This window comes from Aedes aegypti, chromosome 1 (genome assembly GCF_002204515.2).
Source record: "Aedes aegypti strain LVP_AGWG chromosome 1, AaegL5.0 Primary Assembly, whole genome shotgun sequence".
Taxonomy (NCBI): domain Eukaryota; kingdom Metazoa; phylum Arthropoda; class Insecta; order Diptera; family Culicidae; genus Aedes; species Aedes aegypti.
This window is the reverse complement of record NC_035107.1, coordinates 98,920,235-98,941,778: the sequence shown is the minus strand read 5'-3', so window position 1 is coordinate 98,941,778 and position 21,544 is coordinate 98,920,235. Positions and strand designations below refer to the sequence as shown.

General features: G+C 37.7%; 1 protein-coding gene across 2 annotated transcripts; it reads right to left on the bottom strand.

Annotated features, from left to right (window-relative positions):
• Positions 1-1,924: 1,924 nt before the first annotated feature.
• On the bottom strand, positions 1,925-21,491 carry LOC23687982 (synaptobrevin homolog YKT6). 2 transcript variants are annotated; one of them, XM_011494870.2, is made up of 3 exons: positions 21,260-21,491; positions 21,001-21,204; positions 1,925-3,199 (listed from the first exon to the last, which is right to left on the bottom strand). In XM_011494870.2, exons 2-3 carry the CDS (start codon positions 21,123-21,125, stop codon positions 2,725-2,727), a joined length of 600 nt encoding a protein of 199 aa, XP_011493172.2. In that variant the 5' UTR covers positions 21,126-21,204; positions 21,260-21,491; the 3' UTR covers positions 1,925-2,724. The 2 variants fall into 2 exon arrangements, with proteins under 2 accessions (XP_011493172.2, XP_021699239.1); XM_021843547.1 differs by having other exon boundaries at positions 21,266-21,491.
• Between the last annotated feature and the right edge of the window lie 53 nt (positions 21,492-21,544).

The following is a 21,544-nucleotide window of genomic DNA, read 5'->3' as shown; positions in this document are numbered from 1 at the left end:
ATCGGTGAAGAGCAACGTAAAAGGTCGTAAAGGGACTAGCGATTGGAAGCTCGGTACGAGGAACTCTCAACTTCAACGGGAGCACACGTATACTCGCCGACGTATACGTGTGCTCCCGAGGAGGAGGAGTTCAGACCGACGATTGGAAAGTTCAGCGCCCACCGGCTGACGAACAAAAACGGCTTACCTACTTCCAGCACAGCTTTCCATACCGATACACCTAGAGATCTCCACAGCAGATAGAATCACAAATCAACCACGTTCTGATTGATGGACGGTATTTCTCCGATATTATCGACGTCAGGGCCTATCGTGGAGCTATCATCGACTTTGACCACTATCTGGTGATGGTTAAACTGCGCCCAAAACGTTCCGTCGTTAACAACGCACGGTACCGACGGCCGCTCCGGTATGACCTAGAGTGGCTTAAGCAACCGGAAGTCACTGCTGAATACGCGCAGCACCTCGAGGCTGCATTACCGGAAGAGGGTGAGCTGGATGAAGACCCTCTGGAGGACTGCTGAAGAACAGTGAAAGCAGCCATCAAAAATACAGTTCGACGAGGAATGTAGGCATATTCTGAAGGAGAAGAATGCAGCGCGGGCGGTCGTGCTGCAGCAAGGGAGCCGGCAGAACGTGGAACGTTATAAAACGGAAACTGCAACAGAAAACCCGCCTCTTTCGGGAGAAAAAAAAACGCCGCCTGGAGGAGACGGAGTGGGAGGAAATGGAACAGTTGTACCGGTCTCAAGGATCACGTAAGTTCTATCAGAAGCTCAACGTATCCCGCAACGGCTTCGTGCCGCGAACCGGGATGTGCAGGGATAAGCATGGGAGCATATTGATGGACAAAAGGTGGAAGCAGTCATTCGACGAACACATGAATGGCGCTGAGAGCACAGGCAATGAAGGACGGGTTAACGGAGGAAATGCCTTCGTCAGTACTGCGGGCGATGAAAAGCAACTAGCCCTCACTTTTAGGAAAGTTGGCTTCATCCAGCTCAAGAACAATAAGCTGCAGGTAAAGATGGTATCGGAGCATCACCCTTCCATCGATTGCGCTAGAAGGTGTTATGCGGAGAACCGGGCGTAACAGCCGGGGTACGATTTTTACGAGATCTAGTCAATTTGTTTGCTTCGCGGATGACATGGACATTGTCGGCCGAACATTTGAAAAGGTAGCAGACCTGTACACCCGCGGGATACTTTCGAGGTGGTCGACGAGTTCGTCTTCCTTGGATCCTTGCTGACGGCTGACAATAACGTTAGCCGTGAAACACGGAGGCACTTCATCAGTGGAAGTCGAGCCTTCTATGGCCTCCACAAGAAGGTGCGGTCAAAAAAGATTCACACCCGCAGTCCTCTACGGGCATGAAACGTGGACGATGCTCGAGGAGGGCTTAAGCCAATTGCAAGTACTTGGAGTTTTCGAACGTCGGGTGCTTAAGACGATCTTTGGCGATGTGCAGGAAAACGGTGTGTGGCGGCGAATGATGAATCACGAGCTCGCCCAACTCTACGGCGAACCCAGTATCCAGAAGGTGACCAAAGCTAGAAGTATACGATGGGCAGGGCATGTTGCAAGAATGCCGGACAGCAACCCTGCAAAGAAGGTGTTCGCTTCGGATCCGGTTGGTACAAGAAGGCGTGGCGATCGTGGGGCAGAACCGAGGATGGAGAGATGCGGCCACGAACCGAGTATTGTGGCGTGAAATTGTTCATTCAGTGTTATCTGTTTAGATGTTAACTAAATGAATGAATTACTATTGAAACAGTTTGGATTAACCTGAGGAGTGTGGAATCATATTCTAGTGATTATTACATAGTTTTCGTCTAATTCGGTGTCTCAAGTTCGTCGAAAATAAATGTAGGAGTTAATTTGCTGTGATATCCTCACCAAACGCCATAAGGAAACAATGTGAAGTGATCTTGGCTGAAGGCATTTATTTTTAGTTTATTGTATCGGCCAGCACTGCTCTACGGTAGCATCGAGCCTTATGCCTTATGTTTTAAAATGCTCATATTTGTGAACAACAACGATGTAATGTATAGTATGTGTAGTCAATGTGATCGTTAGTGTCAGTTAAGATTGAGGTTCCTATTTGTTCGCTCTCGATATGCCTCCTCCTTCGCGTTACGTTATAACCAACTCTTGGGGCATACGCATCTAAATCTAACAAAAAACTGCAAGCATTTTCTGTCATGACCGACGGAATGGTAATAATTTCGCGTTTGCATTGGTAGTTATGCATTGTATGTGTATATTATATACGTATGCAACATGCAATCACATAATGTGTTCACAACTATTAAAATAGCCATCGAACACTTTTCCTCCGATTTTGTTTATTTCTGTAACACAACCCAAATATTTTAAATAAAAAGGATATATTTTTGGCATGCATCAATAACCGATCCAATGGAGTATTTCAGAAACAATTCATAGTTTCAGCATTTCACAAAAAAAACATTGGTTTATATATTTCACATTACAGCTCAAAAATAAAGTGGCATGATTGCGTCCGTCGTGTTGAATAAAACTAATTGTAAAATATGTTTTGCTTAATTTAGCCTAGTGAATAATACAGAGTGCAACCTTGAGAAACTCTTCTTTTACCAAAAAAGAGCATACAACATTCAACAAATCATGTTCCTTGCATTCGAATTTGGTGGGTTGTTGAATTGTTTGTGAACGGTTGCGTGTGTCTTTTACCAAATTCGAACTTACCCGAAGTTACAACACGAATTGGTCTTCTTGGCCGTTTTGTAGAATGCTTTGCTCTGTATCGAAAGCTCTTCGGATTTGAACACCAAGTCGTCGAGCTTCTCGCCCCGTTCCAGCACGGCTTCTATCGTGTTCCTGAGGATGATCTTCGTCTCGTCCAGATCTTCCTGCATTTTGGTGAGCGCATCTGCTTCACGTGGATCCTGATACTTACTGAGCGTGGCCGGTAGTGTGCTGAAATCGATGGAAGATTCACTTCCCGAAGGCCACTGGTCCTTGCCAACCTTGGCGTTGAAATCGTCCAGCACTTTGGTCAACAGTGTGTGGGCCACCCGATGGGGATACTCGTGGTCTGAGATTAGCACCGCGCCCAGATTATCCGCCCGCACGTAAACGTGACACATATAGACGTCCTGCTTGACGGACTGTCGGGCCGCCGCTTGGGTACGCTCGATTAGGGTTTTGCTGGCAAAGCTGAAACAATAAGCCATTTATAATTAGAAGTCAGGTTTTAACTTTACGATATGTGAAGGCGCCCTATAAGGGAAACTGGGGCAGTTTGGCCACCTTACGGAAAAGTCGATAAAAGTGTCGAAAATATTATGATTTCCAACAGTTTTTAGATGAATACACTAGACTATTAGGATGAACAACTGGTTACAATATATGATCTACAGTGGCTAATTCAAAACTTTTGATCTCCAGATTAATCAAATTCAGAAGTTCCAAAGTAGGGAGCTTACGTATTTACGGCCGTTTTGTTCTCTTCGTTATGGGGTAGTACGATTTGCTTACATGCTAATAGTATTAATGCAAATTTTGAGCCTAATAGCTTTTAGAAAACACCCATGATGAAAAAAACAAGGTTGCCGAAAATACAAGAAGAAACCCTATTTCAAGGGTACATTTATGATACACCTTAGACACAGGGCTGGTAGTGATTGAGTGTTAAACCATAAATCTAAAATAGGCCAAATGGAGACCAATAAGGAATTAAAAAAGGGTAATTAGGAATCAAAATGAAAAGACCAAACAAAAATCTACGAATACTCCAAGAGTAATTTTATAAAGATTTTTTCAGAGAACACGAGCATACTTTCCTCAGAGGACACTTATTAAAATTTCTTTGGGTATTCATCGTAAACTTACGCCAAGTATTAATGCTAAGATTCGTTCAGTAACTCTTCCAGTGATGATTTCTATGATTTCAAATGGATTTAGATAGGGTGCAGAGCTACTTGGGCACTTCCATGATTCACTTTGGCATGGTATTTTTTTCGACAGAATTGTTTGAAAATTTGCAATAAGAAGCACTTTAATACGGTGCATATTGTGACCAAACAAGAGTTCAACATCTTTCAAAAAACCCTGCTGCCGAAGTGAATTAAAAGTGCCAAGAATAGGATCCGGCTCCCTATTCTTTCAAAATACCTACAAGAATATATCTAGTACCTATATTTCTAGAGATTTGTTTAGCAATTAATTTTGAGTTTCATTCAACGATTCTTCCTGAATCTCTAAACCAAATTCTCAGTTCTCCAGGAAAAAATCCCATAAAGTTTTACTTAGGATTCCATAAACACTAGACCATTTCACAAAAATCGAAAAGTCTGGGATTCAACCAGCCACTCCCTAGTCCTAATTGCAATACTTAAACAAGCTACCAGGCAAATTTTCATCCATTTTGGAGAAGATTAGGAGGTGCCTCAGACCGAATTTGTGTTTTCTAGCTATTTTTTTACATTCAAAAAAAGTCTGACTATAATTTGGAAAAATGAAAATCAAAATAAATACCACAAGTTGAACGTATTTAGTACCTTACAACTTTTGAGAACACTGTATGCTGATTAGAGATGGATTTGACCTCATAAAATTGATTTCTGTTCATTAAAGTACCTATAAAACATACATTTCTCTACAGTTTTTGTTCTACGAGATTCTTAACCTCATGCCTAATCATAAAAATTCAACCGTAATATCATTCCTTTGACATTTTTGAACATTATTGTAGTACATCATTTTTAATGTGAACACAATTTATGAATCAGTTGTTTACTTTCAATTATTTTGCAATTAAATGCTATAAAGTTCATATGTTTATTAGAACACTGTCTCGGACAACGTTAATTATATCCGGGGGTGAACCGGAACCAAGTATTTCAAGAATCTGCACGACATTGCTTGATTTTTAATTTTGGTACTGAGCGGGCCTAGTGAACATTGAATTTGTGGATTTGTATGCTTCTGGAGCATGTTTATTTGGAAGATGATAGCAGGTAGTGTAATCAGACAATCGTTAGATCTAGATGGCAGAACTCGTAAATGCTAGACTCTTCGACTGCCTTTACTGCACTGATGAAAATCCACACGTTCGATCTGTGTGCTTAAGGTGAAAATGAATCGAAGCCAAAGTTCAAATTTTCAAAAGCACGGATCTGGAGAACCAAACATCCGTTTGAGCTGAAAACCTAATCGATTGGTCACTAGCTGGTGGTGACCAATCGATTAGGTTTTCAGCTCAAACGGATGTTTGGTTCTCCAGATCCGTGCTCTTGAAAATTTGAACTTTGGCTTCGATTCATCTTCACCTTAAAATTATGAATCGATTCATGAACGTCCATATCGATTTGCAGTGATTTTCTGGCAAAATTCGTGTGTTACACATTAAATTCCTTTGTTTTGCTTCATGGATTGATAACAGGGATTCCATATTTTTTCCACATAAGTTCCTGAAGCTTTCCCTTCAGATTCGTATGCGTCAACCTATGGACGAATAGATCATCACTCAACACGGATTCAGTGTGTTTTGTTTATGGTTAGCTTGTGTCATGATCATCATGCTCCAGATGGTCAATTATTCGATTTGCGAAATGCGTTTGTTGTGATGAAATCGTCGAGTTTTGCTATCGCTTTCCATGTTCAAAACTTCTAAATTGTTTGTGATCAACGCATATTGAACTGAACTGCGGTTGGACCTCGTGTCGAACGACAGTCATCATCATGCTTCCAATGATAAGAAGCAAATTTTGAAGCTGGAAATGTTAGATGACAATTTGTGAATTCGATTTTTCTTTCACTAGAGAAGTTGTCCGATATAAGAGGATTCTACCTTTTTTATAAAAACATGGAATGTAATGTATGGTTTAGACGAAAAATCGGATTCCACTAACAGATTTTCCTGGTTTTTGAAAAAAATGGAATATGCTAATCCTGGGCGTCCCAAATTATGGATTTGCGGCGCCCCGCTTATTGCTGACTCACTTGTACGAAAAAAAAAACGATCAAGTGAGCTTGCGACAAGCAGAGGAGCCTTGAATCCATATTCTGGGGAGCAAGAGTTTTTCGCCATATTTCTTCTTTCAGTTTCATGTTCTGTCACACATGGCTATCTAAAGCCACTTCATTTCGAATCCAATAAGCAAATCAGTAGGTTTTCATGATTTAATAATTAGCCATTCATGTTTGCTTCACATGACAACTTAATGTTGATACACATGTTATTATACCGTGAAGTCAATGACGAAACCCTGGTTTTCCTCATGTGGTTTTCCTCATTGCGCAAATCTATAAGTTAAACACACGACCTTAACGTGTACATTTTTCTTACTGTGAGGATTCCAATATTATATAGCTATTATATGGTGGCACTTCTCCATGTGTCTGACAGAAGAGCCAACAGTTTGACTGGGAGTTAATCTAAAAAAAATACGTTTTATAGCAAAATTAGGAACAACCTATCGGGTGTAACTAAAAAAATCTTTACATCTATACTGTTTCTTTTTGTCCTCACAAATTTAGGATTTTTTATTTATCCTCAATTTATTCAACATAATAATCTTTGAGGCCTTACATTAACAACGCCCACAATTTGTATGGCCATATTAAACTATAATCTCCCTAAAATTTAATAATTTAATAATGTTCTGATTCCTTTTCTACAAAACAAACAAATTTTCGTAGTTTGTGAACGATCCCAAACCACTTTTGCTTTCCCGTAACAAAATTTTACATTGGAAATTATTTGAAACAAAGAATAATTTTTCAAAATACTACGTACTCATAGTTTGAACGCTGATTCATAAATTGTGACTGGTGTGTGTATTTCCCACAATTTATTGATCAAGTATTTTACTCAAAAATCTCAGCCAAATCCGAATCAATACGCATTTATCTCTCATAGCTATGTTTATTGAATCTGTCAATGTTATCTGGGGCTCAATCTGTCACAACAAATCTTTGAAACAATCTTTAAAACGTCGTTTTTAGTTAGGCGTCAATAGGGACACGGCTTACGAAGTTGGCAAAAAATTCAGCCCAAATAGCTACAAAAAGAATTCAGTAATATTGTTGGTTCATACCGCGATCAAGAGCTATTTTACTGAGATAAAAAGCCTTGAAATGGTTGAACACTATGTGTTACTTATCAGTAAAAATGATTCTGTTATGTTTTGTGATAAGTTTAATAATTTTGTCTTTTGAAATCAGCTGATTCATAAATTGTGGGTGATTCAACTGCGTGGGGTGACTGTACGACATTCCTCATTTCCCGGCATTTAGAGCTGCTGCCAAAAATGGTGCAATTACTGACATGCTACTTTTTCAATGATGGGTGATGATTGAAGCAAACATCTAGCAAATGTTATCAATGCAGTCGTGCTTCAAACAACGTTCGCATTTGATGCCAAGTCATATAGTCCCAAGGTCAAGCTACTCGACTTCCGATCTTGAGGATCGGAGTTCGATTACGGGAGTTCATTTAGAGTGTTGTTTTTTGACATGGACTTGAGGCCAAAAATGTCATCACGATTCTTTATTCAAAAGTGAATCTTGTGGCTGAGTCTTAATTAATAGGATTCACAAAAATCTCCCACTCCAAAGTGAATGAAGAGAAATGCTCCAGTAGTGATTTGCGCCTTTAGTCCTTTTTCTATGCTGCATAATAAACATTAGTTTGACTCGAAAAAAGAACCATAATTGAACTCCGATCCTCAAGATCGGTAGTCGAGAGGCTTGACCTCGGGGCTGTATCACATATGTAATTGCTAGGCATCAAATGCGAATGTTGTTTGAAGCACGATTGCGTTGATGACATTTGCTAGTTGTTTGCTTCAATCATCACCCATCATTGAAAAAGCAAAGCTACTATGTTCAAGTTTGTAACATGTCAGTAATTGCGCCATTTGGCAGCAGCAGAATGTCGTATTTCCGACGATTTTTTACAATTTATCTGTAATTCGGATACGAAAATGATGTACTACAATAATGTTCAGAAAAGGCAAAGAAATGATACTACGGTTGAATTTTTATGATTTAGCATGAGGTTAAGAATCTCGTAGAACAAAAACTATAGAGAAATGTATGTTTTATAGGTACTTCAATTAACAGAAATCAATTTTATGAGGTCAAAACCATCTCTAATCGGCATACAGTATTCTCAAAAGTTGTAAAGTTCTAATAATACATTCAACTTGTGGTATTTATTTTGATTTTCGTTTTTCCAAATTCTAGTTAGAATTTCTTGAATGTAAAAAATAGCTAGAAAACACATATTCGGTTTGAGACACCTCCTAATCTTCTCCAAATTGGATGAAAATTTGCCTGGTAGCTTGTTTTAGTATTGCAATTAGGACTAGGGAATGGCTGGTTGAATCCCAGACTTTTCGATTTTTGTAAAATGGTTTAATAAACACTTACTTAGGGTTGCGAGTATAATGTTCGTTCAATTTTTTTTCAAGAGTATCTCTGATGACAGGATGTTTCTCCTAGACTTCAATCAGCAATTTCTCCAGATAAAAACCTTTCAGAATTTTCTAGAGAATTTTATCCAGAAGATTCTTTAAAAAGTTCTAGAAAATCTACATAGGAACTTCTTGAGAAATTTGTGTAGGATTTCTTGATTTTGCCTAAAATACAGACAGAGACCTTCCCTCGAAAATATACTTCTTGGAGACATGCATTAATCCCTCTACCGGCAGCTTCATTTTTTACCATAATAAACATATTCAAACCTCGATAACTTTTTTTTTTGTTTCTCTAAATTTCACCATTATTTCACAAGTTCTCAAAACACTCTTCTAGTTTTAGAATCTGTGTCGATATTGATCTTTGGTCACCTGGATCCTCAGATATTTCAAAATTCCTTGGGGACCGACGCGTAGCCATAACCCACGTACCTATCTCAGGCTACGGAATTTTTATCCTATTCTGATGTTTACTCTTTGGAACAATACATCAATGAGAGTATGTTGTGAAAAAATGAAGCGATTTGGAGCAGCCGTCTTTGAGTAATGAGCATTAATGTGCCTGATACCACGCTGGTCAAATCTTAAAAACATCAATCGTAATTTTCAGATATCCCCTAGAATACTTTACCGATTTATATGATTGTTTCAGAGTAGCTCCTTATTACCTGTCATTATATAGTCCACATTTTATGTTTTCGACAAATTGACGTAAGACAAAATGGCCGACAATGACATTTTATATGGAGAATGTCAGTCCCCCAAGGAACATCGGAATATCTTTAAAACAAGTTCACCAATGACAGATATCGACATGGATTCTTGAACTAGAAGAGTTTTTTGAGAACTTGTGAAAAAATGGTGCAAAAATATTCAGAAACAAAAAAACTTATGAAGGTTTGGATATTTTTATTGCGGTAAAAAATGAAGCTGCCGGTAGAGGGGTTAATATAGTGACCAAGTCTCTTAAAAGAGACCTGGTACCAAGGTGTTCGGCCTTTAGTGTTACCAAGCATTTAGCCACAATTATCAAAGGAGTATGGGTTCGATTTCCGTTTCAGTCCGGATAACTTTTCGTCAGGAATATATTTCGATTGTGCCACTTGGCGTCTCAAGTAACAGTGGTAGCTGAATTAGCTGTTATTCATCTACCAATGCAACGTTGCATGTTAGTCCGTTGTCAAGTGTGGTGGATCCATCAAAGGGCAAATCGTCCAATGGAAGCATTAACGTATCGGTGTCTCAAAACAAGCCGTACAGTTAATCAAGTTCAAGATGTAAAGTTTAATACAACAAAGAAAGATTAGTTTGTAGATCAATGGTAGGGGAAAAGCACTAATTTTCGACCTACAAGAATTCTGTGCCAATTTTCGGATTTTCATACAAAGTAGGCCAAAATCGTATGGATGGGTCGACAATTAGTGCCGGGACCCCGGCTCTAAGCCCTTTTGGAAATTATCGAAAATCTTGAAAAAACCTCAGAAGCCTATACCGGCATTGAAAGAGGAAAACAAATTATTACTAACTAATTGCGAAAAAGCTCAAAAACTTGCTATGCAGTTTGAAAGTGCGCACAATTTTAATTTAGGACTTACTAGTCCAATTGAAAATGAAGTTACTCAGGAGTTCGAAAATATTCTCAATCAAGAGAACGTTTTCGAAAATGCCTGGGAGACTGATTTGGAAGAAGTGAGAACTATTATTAAAAAATTCAAAAACATGAAAGCTCCTGGCGATGATGGAATTTTCTACATCCTCATCAAGAAACTTCCAGAAAGTAGCTTATCATTTTTAGTTTTAAAATCGTATGGATGGGTCGACAATTAGTGCCGGGTCGAAAAATGGTGCTTTTCCCCTACTCAAGTTGCAGCACATTACGGGCCAAATCACAATCTTCCTTCAGAGCTGTAAGAGGAAATTTGTGTTTGATGAAAATGCATATGCGTCTGACTTTATTGAACTAAAATTCACAACATTGATATTATGCACGGTAAACAATAAGCACGATGCTATCTGTTGAGAATCACTGGACATCCTCCCATTCTCTCTTCACATTGCTCGCTCATCGTTTGTATCTGCTTTCGATATATGTACAAAAGCAGATGATACAGATAAGTATTATAACCGGCGTGCCGTCTACGTGTCCCGTATTATCATGTAATTTCATATGTTAATAGAGTTACTTTTAATTTGTTTTTTTCCGTTTACACGTGTGAGTTTTAATACGCGAATATGTGTTTCGGTCACCCAAAACTCCAGGTTGTAACCATATCAATAGTTTTTCTCTTGAATTCAACGTCGCATGTTTTGATCTGCGATAAAAGAAAGTTGAAATAAACGTTTCAGCCCGACTCAGACTTGTACTTCCACCAACTCGCATCTGTTAGAAAAGATTTAATGAATCTCAATAACTTTGTATAACGAGTTGTCAAAGATTGCTGTCAAACAAAAGTCATGATGTTTAAAATCACTTTCTAATATAGTGCTAAAGGCAGTGGAGCTAATTCAAAGTTTTAGCTTTTAAAATCATGATTATTGGTGTTTTGAATTCAGTCAACAGTTCAATATATTTGATATAACATGCTGATTTTTTACCGTGTAACAATACGAACAATATGGAGGAATTTCTAACACTGTAGGGTTTTTTTATTCTTATGGGCACTATGTACCTGAAAAGAAAAGTAAGCGCTTATCTCGTTGCATGGAAAATTTCTTGCCAGAAATCATCAAGAATATCATTTTTCTTTGATCGCAGTATGCAGTTAATGTGTTTTCAAATGGAACTTGCTGTAGAAAATTTATTGAGTAGCTCTGAAAAAGAAATTTATACTTTTCTTGAACTGAACGGCATATTTAGCTTTAACAAGAAACTGAAAGGGGCCCAGATAGCCGTAGCGGTAAACGCGCAGCTATTCAGCAAGACCAAGCTGAGGGTCGTGGGTTCGAATCCCACCGGTCGAGGATCTTTTCGGGTTGGAAATTTTCTCGACTTCCCAGGGCATAGAGTATCTTCGTACCTGCCACACGATATACGCATGCAAAAATGGTCATCGGCATAGTAAGCTCTCAATTAATAACTGTGGAAGTGCTCATAAGAACACTAAGCTGAGAAGCAGGCTCTGTCCCAGTAGGGACGTAACGCCAGAAAGAAGAAGAAGAAGAAACTGAATTTTGAAATTCTTGATTAGTTACGAATTTAAATTTAAGAAGTTTTAAAACAAAACCAAGAATGCAGAGAATCGTCGTCGCCATCTATGGCGAAAGACAATCGACTTCATCTCTTTTGTTCAATTTTATTTTCTCTTGCTCAAATATTTTATTGCTTTTATAGAAGGGCGAAACGAGGAAGCTCTACCTGAAGGTAAAGGCTGCTAAAGCTGCATGTCGCGAGCTGAAATGTGTAGGGGTAAAGACGGAAGCGTCTTGATCAGGGCTGGTAGCAAGAATTGGTACCAAAAAAAGTTATTTTAGTGACCAAATTTGAGAAATAAGTGACTAAAAAGTGACTTTCTATTCTCGAAAAAGTGACTAAAAGTGACTTGAAAAGCACTCAATTTTGTTTCAATTCTAGTATACTGTTTAGCGATCAATATCAATTATGATAGGGAATATTCCATGTGATCTTCTGCAGGTAGTAGGTCTAGTTGAGTACCATATTTAGACATTTTTATTGTGCTTCAAAATTTACAAGATATCGCCTAGATTTTTTTCAAACAGGGTAGTTTACATATACGTAAATAATCCGTTTTTAGTAGATTTTCAATATTTCTAAAGTTTTGTGTCTTTAATATTACCAAAGTATTTTATATTGTAAGTTTTAATAAGAATTTGGAACATTTGTAAAATTAAAATTTTTGTCATTTCACATTTCCATTTAAACTCCAGCTCTTCTACCTAATAAGGTCAATATTTTTATGCATTAACCGCGTCCTTTAAAGGCCGACTAAGGAAGAAATTTCCCATCAGTAAGTTTAATGGAAGGTATTCACATTCTAAGACTTCCTCGTGAAATTACGACAAGTAACTTTTCGTTTTGCCGAAAAGTTCTTAATACTCCGAAGATCTCTTCAGGAGTTTGTTTTGTGATTTTTACGAACTTTTTATGTAATTTTTCTTAGAGTCGTTTATATACCTTCATGTATTCTATCTGTTTTTCTTTTAAAGAAAAACCACGAACGAAAAAAAATGAAACTTAAAAAAAATCAATGTTTTTGTGAAAAAATTTGAAAAATCCACGAGGAATTTCTAAAACAAATCTTAGTGTAATTTCTGATGAAACTTGTGTGAGTTATAATGATGGATACCTACGAGGATCACTGGATCTTTCGAATTCATGATGAATATATTTCTTGATAAATTGCTATGATAATTAAAGCATATTAATCCATCAATGGTCGGAGCCTGGGAGGGAGAAACCGATACAAAATTTCTCTACGTCACAGTGAGCCGAGATTTTGCTGTCACGAACTGTCACTGTGAGCCCGGATCTTGATCAATGGGCAAATATGATAAAGCGCGTAATTAGCCATAGCATATTTTGCATTTCATCAAAAGTAGCAAAAATCGAATTAGAATCAATTCATGCACATTCAAAAGTAACGTCACGAGAGCACCGTTCATTTTTATTGAATGTAACGTATTGGAATGAGGCTCTTTTTACTGTTTTCATTAAAACTGAATATTAAACGCATAGAAAACTGTGGCCCTTTTTCTATGTTTGTCCAGAAAGATCGAAGGTACACAACAAATGAAAACTAGCGAATTTCACTAAGCCTGCCTTGATTGTCGTTGGCAAACTGGAGTTATCTTGCAATTAGGAAAACAGTTGTATCTAATTTCGTGTGTAGTATCGGTGCCTCCTTCCCAGGTCGGAGCAGTAACTGTAATAATTGCTGTAGTATTAACTAGTGAGGAACCTTGAATGAAATTTTAAAGTATCTATGCAGGTCTGGAAACTGTATTTGAAAAAGTATCAGTGAAGTGTTTGAGCCGCAGTCATAATATTTTGAAGAAATGCTGGAGAAATTTCTAGAGGAATCCCAGATGCAATTTATCGAGCAATTCTTGGAAAAGATTTCATCCAATAATACCTTAAGTTTTGAGAAATCCCGGAGAGTAATTATGGATGAATTTTTGAGTGAATCCTTATAAAAATGCCTGGATTTAATTGAAAAAAGCGTAGGAATTATTGTAGGGTTTCTTATAAAAATGACGATTTTTTTCGAAAACTTTATTATAAACCTTTGGGGAAAAACTTCTGTAGGGCACGTGGGAAGAATCCTAGAAGTAGCGATTGAAGAAATCTGTGAAAGAATCAGTGATCTGGAGGAAATACTGAGATTTTTTCTTCAGAGTTATCTCTGTGAAAATTACTGGAGGTAGTAGCGTAGGAATGCTCTAAAATTTTTACTATAAAATTGAGAAGAAATTCCTCTGAACTTCTATTGAAAAATTTCTGGAATCATTCCTGGTGGAGTTCTTGAAAGTATTCCAGAAAGAAACTCTCGATAAATAGTTACGTAATAGTCTCTGAAGGTTTCTCCGGAGCCTTTAGAATGGTGCACCAGAATTCATTGCAAGCAGATTAATCATCTATTTCCGACGACTTTAATCGAAAGTTGTTTTATGAAAAAGTGTTTTAATAAAACGTAATTCAAAAAACAATATTTCAAAGGATCTATTTTTTCAAAATCAGTTTAAAATTTGTTGGTTGTTTTACAATAGTAAACTGATTGCTTACCAATAGTTTTACTATTCAAAAAGTTAATTGACTTTTAGATTAATCTGATAAGTATAGAATCATAACTTAACTCTCCCTTACTCGATATTTCGTATTTCGATATCGAGTTAGAGAACCACAGCAAAAGTTGGTTTTCATGGCTACTGCGATGGTCCCTCGGATCGCATTTGCACATAATTCGATACCACTCTTACTCGAAGGCCCCTTCAATATCGAGTTATGGAGAGTTGACTGTAGAAATTAATGCATAGTATTCCTCTGGTTCGGTTTGCCTCAAGTTCGTCAAAAATAATTGAGCTCTGGAGCTACCATGGGAAAGAGAGGGTTATGGCAAAAAAGTGACTTTAGATACCATATTGATTATAATGCCTTTTAGAGACCTTAACTAAAAATAAACACTTTTTAGAGATATGCATTGAACAACTGGGAATCGTATTTGCCTTTCCCATTTTAGCAATCCTAAGTCCTACTTCCTTATTTAAACAAGTTATTCGGAATATTAAAAATAACTTAAAGTGCATTGATTGAATACCTCAAGTTGTAACAGCGGCGCAGCCGAAATTTTTTTTATTGAAGAAATGTTGTGTTACAAAAAGGACATATTCTGTCATAATAATTACTGGTTCAGTTTTTTTTCCTGCGTATATCCGAGATCCTCTGATAATTCCAGGTGTTTTCCAGGTTGATAAAAATTCCCTGATAATTCCAGGTATTCCAGGATTTTTCAGGTAGTAGACACCCTGCTAACTTAAAACTTAGCCTAAATTAAGAAGGCCGATTCAAAATTTTCTCCCGAAAAGTAGCTCAAAATAGTTGAAAAAAGTGACTTTTTGACGAAAAAAGTGACTTTAGTTGAATTGGATTCAAAAAAGAGACTTTAAAGTGACTGGCCTCAAAAAAGTGACCAAGTCACTAAAAAGTGACTCGCTACCAGCCTTGCTTGATGGACACACGGACGGAGGTTGTCGAAAGGTGAACGTAGTGCTGCGTTGGCGCAAACAACACAGACGCAAAGTGTTATCTGCGGTGGATTGGATCCGGACTAATCAGGATGGGCTCGGAGAGGTTGGCTGTTTTCGGAGTAGGAACTCCTGAAAGAATGCTTGTAGCTTTGTGAGTTTAACTGGAAGAAATCCAATGGGAATCTTTGAAAGATCTCTTGGAGTCTGGAAGAATCTCTGGAGGAATTTAAGAACGATACCTGTCGAAACTACTGGTGGAATAAGTTAGTATTGCGGGGGTGTTGGATGTCATTTCCGGACCGACGCTTACAGAAGTGCGTAACGAGGATTTTGTCGTTCATCAGCTAAGAAGCTAAAATAATGTTTATTTTCACAACTATTGCTTCTGAATACAGCTTACTCACAATTTCGGTGCCGAAGATATTTGCAGGGCTGTTACAAAAACTTCAAAATTTCATCCGCGAAAATCGCGACTACCAAAACTCGATCCGCGTCTGGAGGCAGCAATCCGCGTCAAAGAATAACATTTTCAAAAATTTTAAATTAGGACACCCGGAACAATGGTTGTATCAGTACCAAGTACAAGTACTTCAAATCACAAACAGTAGGTCACAACGAATATTTTCGATGAAAACGCCATATGCTATTTTCCATCCAAAAGAATGCTTCCAGTCGATTTGCAAAATTTCAGCTTATTATCTGACCAAATGTTATAGTAAAAATTAGGTTTTCTCAAAGATTTAAATTTTTTGCCACAGAAGTTACTGTCAAGTTCAATTAATGAAAACAATGTTTCAAATGAATGTGTTGAAATCATAAAATATCTTAGAGATGTTCTGCATGCACCATTTGAAAGAATTCAATTGCTGCTACGAGGGAAAAAAAATAAATCTATATTTAAATCAAATATTTTGTTTAAAACACAATTTGTACAAACATACACTCCCGTGCAAAAGTTTGGGTTCACCCCCTCAAAAACATACAAAAGTGTTCTGTCCATATCTCTGTGATTACACGTCCAATTGAAACTCTTTAAGCCGCATTCGAATGGAAAAGAGTTATTCTTACTTCGTATGTACTTTTCCAAAAACATTTTTTGAATTTTGTATACTTATTTTTTACTTAAAGTTGTGACATTTTTCAAAAAACACACTGAAAAATTATATTTAATTTCCTCAGCATTGGGTCGACCAAAATTTTAAATCAAAGTGTCATTAGAATCGTAATCTTACATTCTTTGAAGAGAACCCTTGAAATTTTGGCGGAAAAATCTGGAAAGTATTCAAAATCAATGAAACAGTCTGTCAAGTCATCGTGCAAAAGTTTGGGTTCACCCCTAAGTATGATGCAAATCGTGCAAAAGTTTGGGTTCACCTGAGCCGCACGCACATCATTTTTGTCAATATCTCTGCCATTTTTCAACCGATTTTAATAGTTTAAAGCTTTTTTGAGCGCAAATAATGGCCTGTACATGATTGGTTTGATATTTTACAGATTTAAGTCAGTTTAGGTGAACCCAAACTTTTGCACGATACACCATACTGAGGGGTGAACCCAAACTTTTGCACGATGACTTGACTGACTGTTTCATTGATTTTGAATACTTTTCAGATTTTCCCGCCAAAATTTCGTGGCGTCTCTTCAAAGAATATAAGTTTACGATTCTAATGACACTTTGATTTAAAATTTTGGTCGACCCAATCCTGAGGAAATTAAATATGATTTTTCAGCGTGTAACGTTCCTAAACAAGCCAGTCTACGTCTTTAAAATCTTAAGAATAAGACATATATAGCTCTACAGTGTCAAGCTTACTAATAACTGTATAAAATTGTATATAAAGTAGATATTTGATGACAGCACTACAATATGACCTAACTTTCTGCACTTCTAATATATTGGGGTATTTGCACAAAACTTCACGCGAGGTTCCCCTGAGGGAACGATGTGCCGCACTTTTTCGACACTGTTCATATCTTGCAAAGATTCTGAAAAATATAAACTTTGTAATTTGTGTAAAATTGAAAATGCGTAATTCAAAACATGACAATTTAATGTGTCTGGCAAATCTATTGTATGTGATTTTCGTGACATGATTTAGCAAATCCGCGATTTTCGCGTTTGGCGGCATAAATCCGCTACAAATCCGCGAGAATCGTGAAATTCGCGACTGTTGTAACAGCCCTGTATTTGCTTGTTAAAATTAAAAGCTGAAATTTGGCAAATCGACTTAACTAGAGGCGATCTATGCAGCAAAAATAGCACATGTCATTTTTATCGAATACGTATTATTCCATAGTCCCTACTGGTACATTACAACCATTGGAATCGGCAAACTGTTTCAAATATTTTTTTTTCATCAACAACTAACTCTATCCGACAAAAATAGCAGATGTCGGTTTATATCGAAAATTTACGTTTTATTCCAAATTCTAATCTACTGGTTCAAATAAAATCATAGTACTGGAACCCTTTTTTGTAAAATAGAAGAAAAAACTTTATTCGTGATATTTTTTTTACTAGAAATTATGAATAAAATTGCTTCGTTCTAGCAATGCGTCTTAACTGGGACAGAGCCTGTTTCTCAGCTTAGTGTTGTTATGACCACTTCCCCAATTTTTAGTCGAGAGCTTTCTTTACCAATCGACCAATTTTGCATGTGTATATGTCATGTGGCAGGTACAAGATAATCTATGCCCTGGGAATCGATAAAATTTCCATTATGAAAATATCCTCGACCAACGGCATTCGAACCCACGACCCTCGGTATGGTTATGCTGAATAGCTGCGCGTTTACTGCTACATGCCTCTTAAGATATCTTAAAATTTCGTTTGAATAATAACGGAAAGCTTGCCAGTAAGTCGGAATTGTATTGAGGATACTTGAAATTATTAAAGGGTTTCGACAAGATTTAAGGATTACTTCTGAAATTGTAATTGTAATTGTAATTGCTCAATCCACACCCTGGCAGACAATTATCCGCCCATCTAGACACGGGCTGGGTGAGGACCTACCAAGCCTCCCCCGTTAACATGTCCTATACCGTTTAGCACACCGGGATCTTCCACAAGCAGGCGCCGGAATTAAAGCGGTCCCACAAGCTTCAGATACATTAAATAGATATAGTCCCTCTGGCACTAAACCGAATAGCGGCCTTCATATCATCACTAGCACTGCCTATCCCGCACGCCAAACAAAATGCCGGAAGTAGCGTGCCGTGTAGAACATCCGATGTTCTACACAGCACATCACCTCCGACACCATGCTCAACGTACAGCAAAGACATCGCTAATAAAAAGCGGAATGCGTCATTCGATTCAGTGCCAGAGGGACTATAAATGTAACGAAGAGGAAATGAAAAGATAGTAGAGATGGTTTGGTTGTTGGATTGCTGAAACGAGAAGAAGTAAAGTCATTACGTTAAAACGTGGTTTTTATAGTTGAATAAATGTATCGATAGTTTCTCATCTGTTTCTTTTCCGTGTCGTAGTTGCGTCGGTTCTATCCACCTTGAGTTTTGTCGTCTCCGCTCGAGCAATGAGGACCGCGATGAAATGAAAATATAAAAATATGACCATTAGTGTTTATCTATTATTTAATGTGGTTCTCATTTGCTTTTAAATACCTAAGTAACATGTGAACTCTGCCTCTATCAGAAAATTCTAATGAATTATATTTTATTCTCCTGCACTTTCCCTAACACAAAGTATTCCTATTTAGTAAGACATTTACAAGTGCAAAAGCGCAAATAAAAGTGTGGGACCTCATCGAATCATGTTGATGCCCTCAGAGCACTCATTCTTCGATTTGCGAAAAATGAGTCCGCTGAAAACACCGACCCGACTCGACGCAATCGCGCACCTCTACCAACGCCTCCGCACATGTAAAAACTTCTGCGATAAACCTGTGGTGTGAAAGAAATGCGCAATATTATTTTAATTTCAATCCTAACTGCATGACCCGTAGGCTCTATGCGTATGATTGTTCATTATTTTAGCTAAATATACCAGTTATTCCTGTACATCAGAAGAAAAGAAAAACGATTAAGAATATCTTGCAGCGTAAAGTTTAAGTGATCAAATATTAATCCTTTCTTCGAACCTAATTTCATTATACATTGGGTTATGCTATGCTTCGCGTGTGATACGAACAATTAGATTTATCAATATAATGCATTAGCATCCAAACAAATACCCTAGAAAATTTTCTTATTGTCCGATAAACATTTCAAAACAATTACGAACTGCAAAAATTCAACGGTAACTTTATTCAACAAAGCTTTCATTCGATCACCCTTAAAATACACAGTCATCAGTAGACCATGCACTACAATATCCTCCTAATATCCGTCATCAAACGTCAACATCCCACCGCAAAATCGCTAGTGTTTGGAGGGGATTTTAACCTCCAAATTGCCAAATAACCTCCAAATCATCACCTCCAAGTTAGTTCTAATACCCTCCGTTATGTGAAATATGATGGCGCGTCGATCGTCGCAAGTTTATCGTTAAACAGTCAATAACGCAGAGCTAAAAATCCTCTCTTGCGTTACCCAATCTGAACAAGAAAACATTTTCAAATACTTCCCATAATTTGTGCACGGCAAAACAGATTCCACTTTCTACGTAATGTAACCTAGTATGAACAGCTGCCCAACTCTCCAGACCTGCGCCCTCCAAGATCCAAGGTGCTGCTGCCTTACGTTCAAAACTTCTTTCCTCAAAGTCTGTCTATCAATTCCGAACTCTATTGCATACTACCATACCAATCAGACCCTATTCCTGACAAGACACAGAGTCATAACCCCAATGTGATGGATTTACCCAGTAAATCCACAACCTTGTCCTAACCCCTCTTACGTTTCGCTATCCTCGAAAGTCACCCATATTGATGCTTGGCAAAAAATATCAGTATTCAATCCACAAATCCCAAATTACACCACATTACGTTGGTCCGTTTGGCGTCGCCGGTGGATACCTGTTCTGACATTCGTTTCTTTTAAACTCCATTTCAACCATGTCCCTCCACTTTATCAATACGAATGTTGACGAATCACGATAATCTGAAGATCGTGACCAGAACGGAGGTTGGATAAATCACTAGGGACCAACTACCACCAAAGATTTAAGGATTACTTCTGAAATTCTGCCAAAAACATCCGTGGAGGATTTCATTAGAACATCTGTAAAGAATTTACTGGAGAAATCTATAAAACCATCCTTGGAAGAATTTCACTGTAAATTCCTAAGAATCTGGAGGAAATCCCAAAGGAATCCTTTTTGGAACTCTTGAAGTAATTTTTGAATATATTGAAAGCTATTAGAATGTGTAGAAATTAGACAAATTCCTGGGCGAATCCTAGAAGGATTGAAAGGGTGTCAAATATAATCATTTTAGTTTTAAATGCGCTGTCATCAGCCTTTTCTGATAGTAAACCTAACTACGTTCTTGAATAGTCGTTTGGGGGTAAAATTGAGCCTCTATTTCAGTTGGCAGTTGGCAAAGTCTTGAATCAATTTTGAAGAATTGTTTAAAACTGCTTGATATCGCATCATCCGAACTAGCAACGTGATGGATCTGAGCTGAGGATCAATGTCACCCGCTATAGGGACAATGTCACCGCGCATGGCGAAACGTGAAAATGTTCATTGTCTCTAAAACTTGAAACCATTTCGTCGCTTATGTGGAGCGAGTTTTAAAACTTGCTTGTTAATGTAATTGATTAGCGGAGCGTTGTCTTTTGTGTAACTATAAACAAGGTCATGAAGAAATTCATAGGAATTTAAGCTAAAAACCGAATTATTAGTTATTATTATTAGTTAGAGACTCTTACCTTATGAATTCCTGGACCGAACCCCTTTGGAAAAAGGAAAAACTCTGCAGGTCATAGGCTGACTTCAACAGTCGGGCTTCGTTCGGGGCCTTGTAGAAGACACTGACGGCGTACAGCTTTACCATTGTCTAGCCGGTTTATCGATTTATGCGATCCGGATGGCGATGATGCTAATAACTAATCAAAGTTATTACGCGATGAAACCTGCGAAAAAAAAAAACACTGCATTTTAGGGAAATATTGATTTACAAGCTCTTACCCCTACTAAGAAAATCGCTCCAGCCAGCTGCTTCGTCGATTTGTAGCACTTCCGAATAATTACGACTAATGGGATTATCAATTGAGTTGGCTAATTGCTACGCTAGAATAATTCACTATCTATGTCGCAGAATACACTATTTTTAATGAAATCTATCCCAGTTTTCCTCAAATCGCCAACAAGTAATTTCGATTCTTGACAGCTTTGTGACATCACACGAATATGGCAAGATGCAAACAACAAATCAAGCAGAGGTTTTCAAAAGGTCGTTTGTCCAACGTTCTA

Excerpts from the sequence above, each read along its gene's own strand:
- LOC23687982 (XM_011494870.2), bottom strand. The coding sequence starts at position 21,125 with ATGGTAAAGCTGTACGCCGTCAGTGTCTTCTACAAGGCCCCGAACGAA. Across the intron at positions 3,200-21,000 it reads TCGGTCCAGGAATTCATAAG|CTTTGCCAGCAAAACCCTAA; the intron begins GTAAGAGTCTCT and ends TTATTGTTTCAG.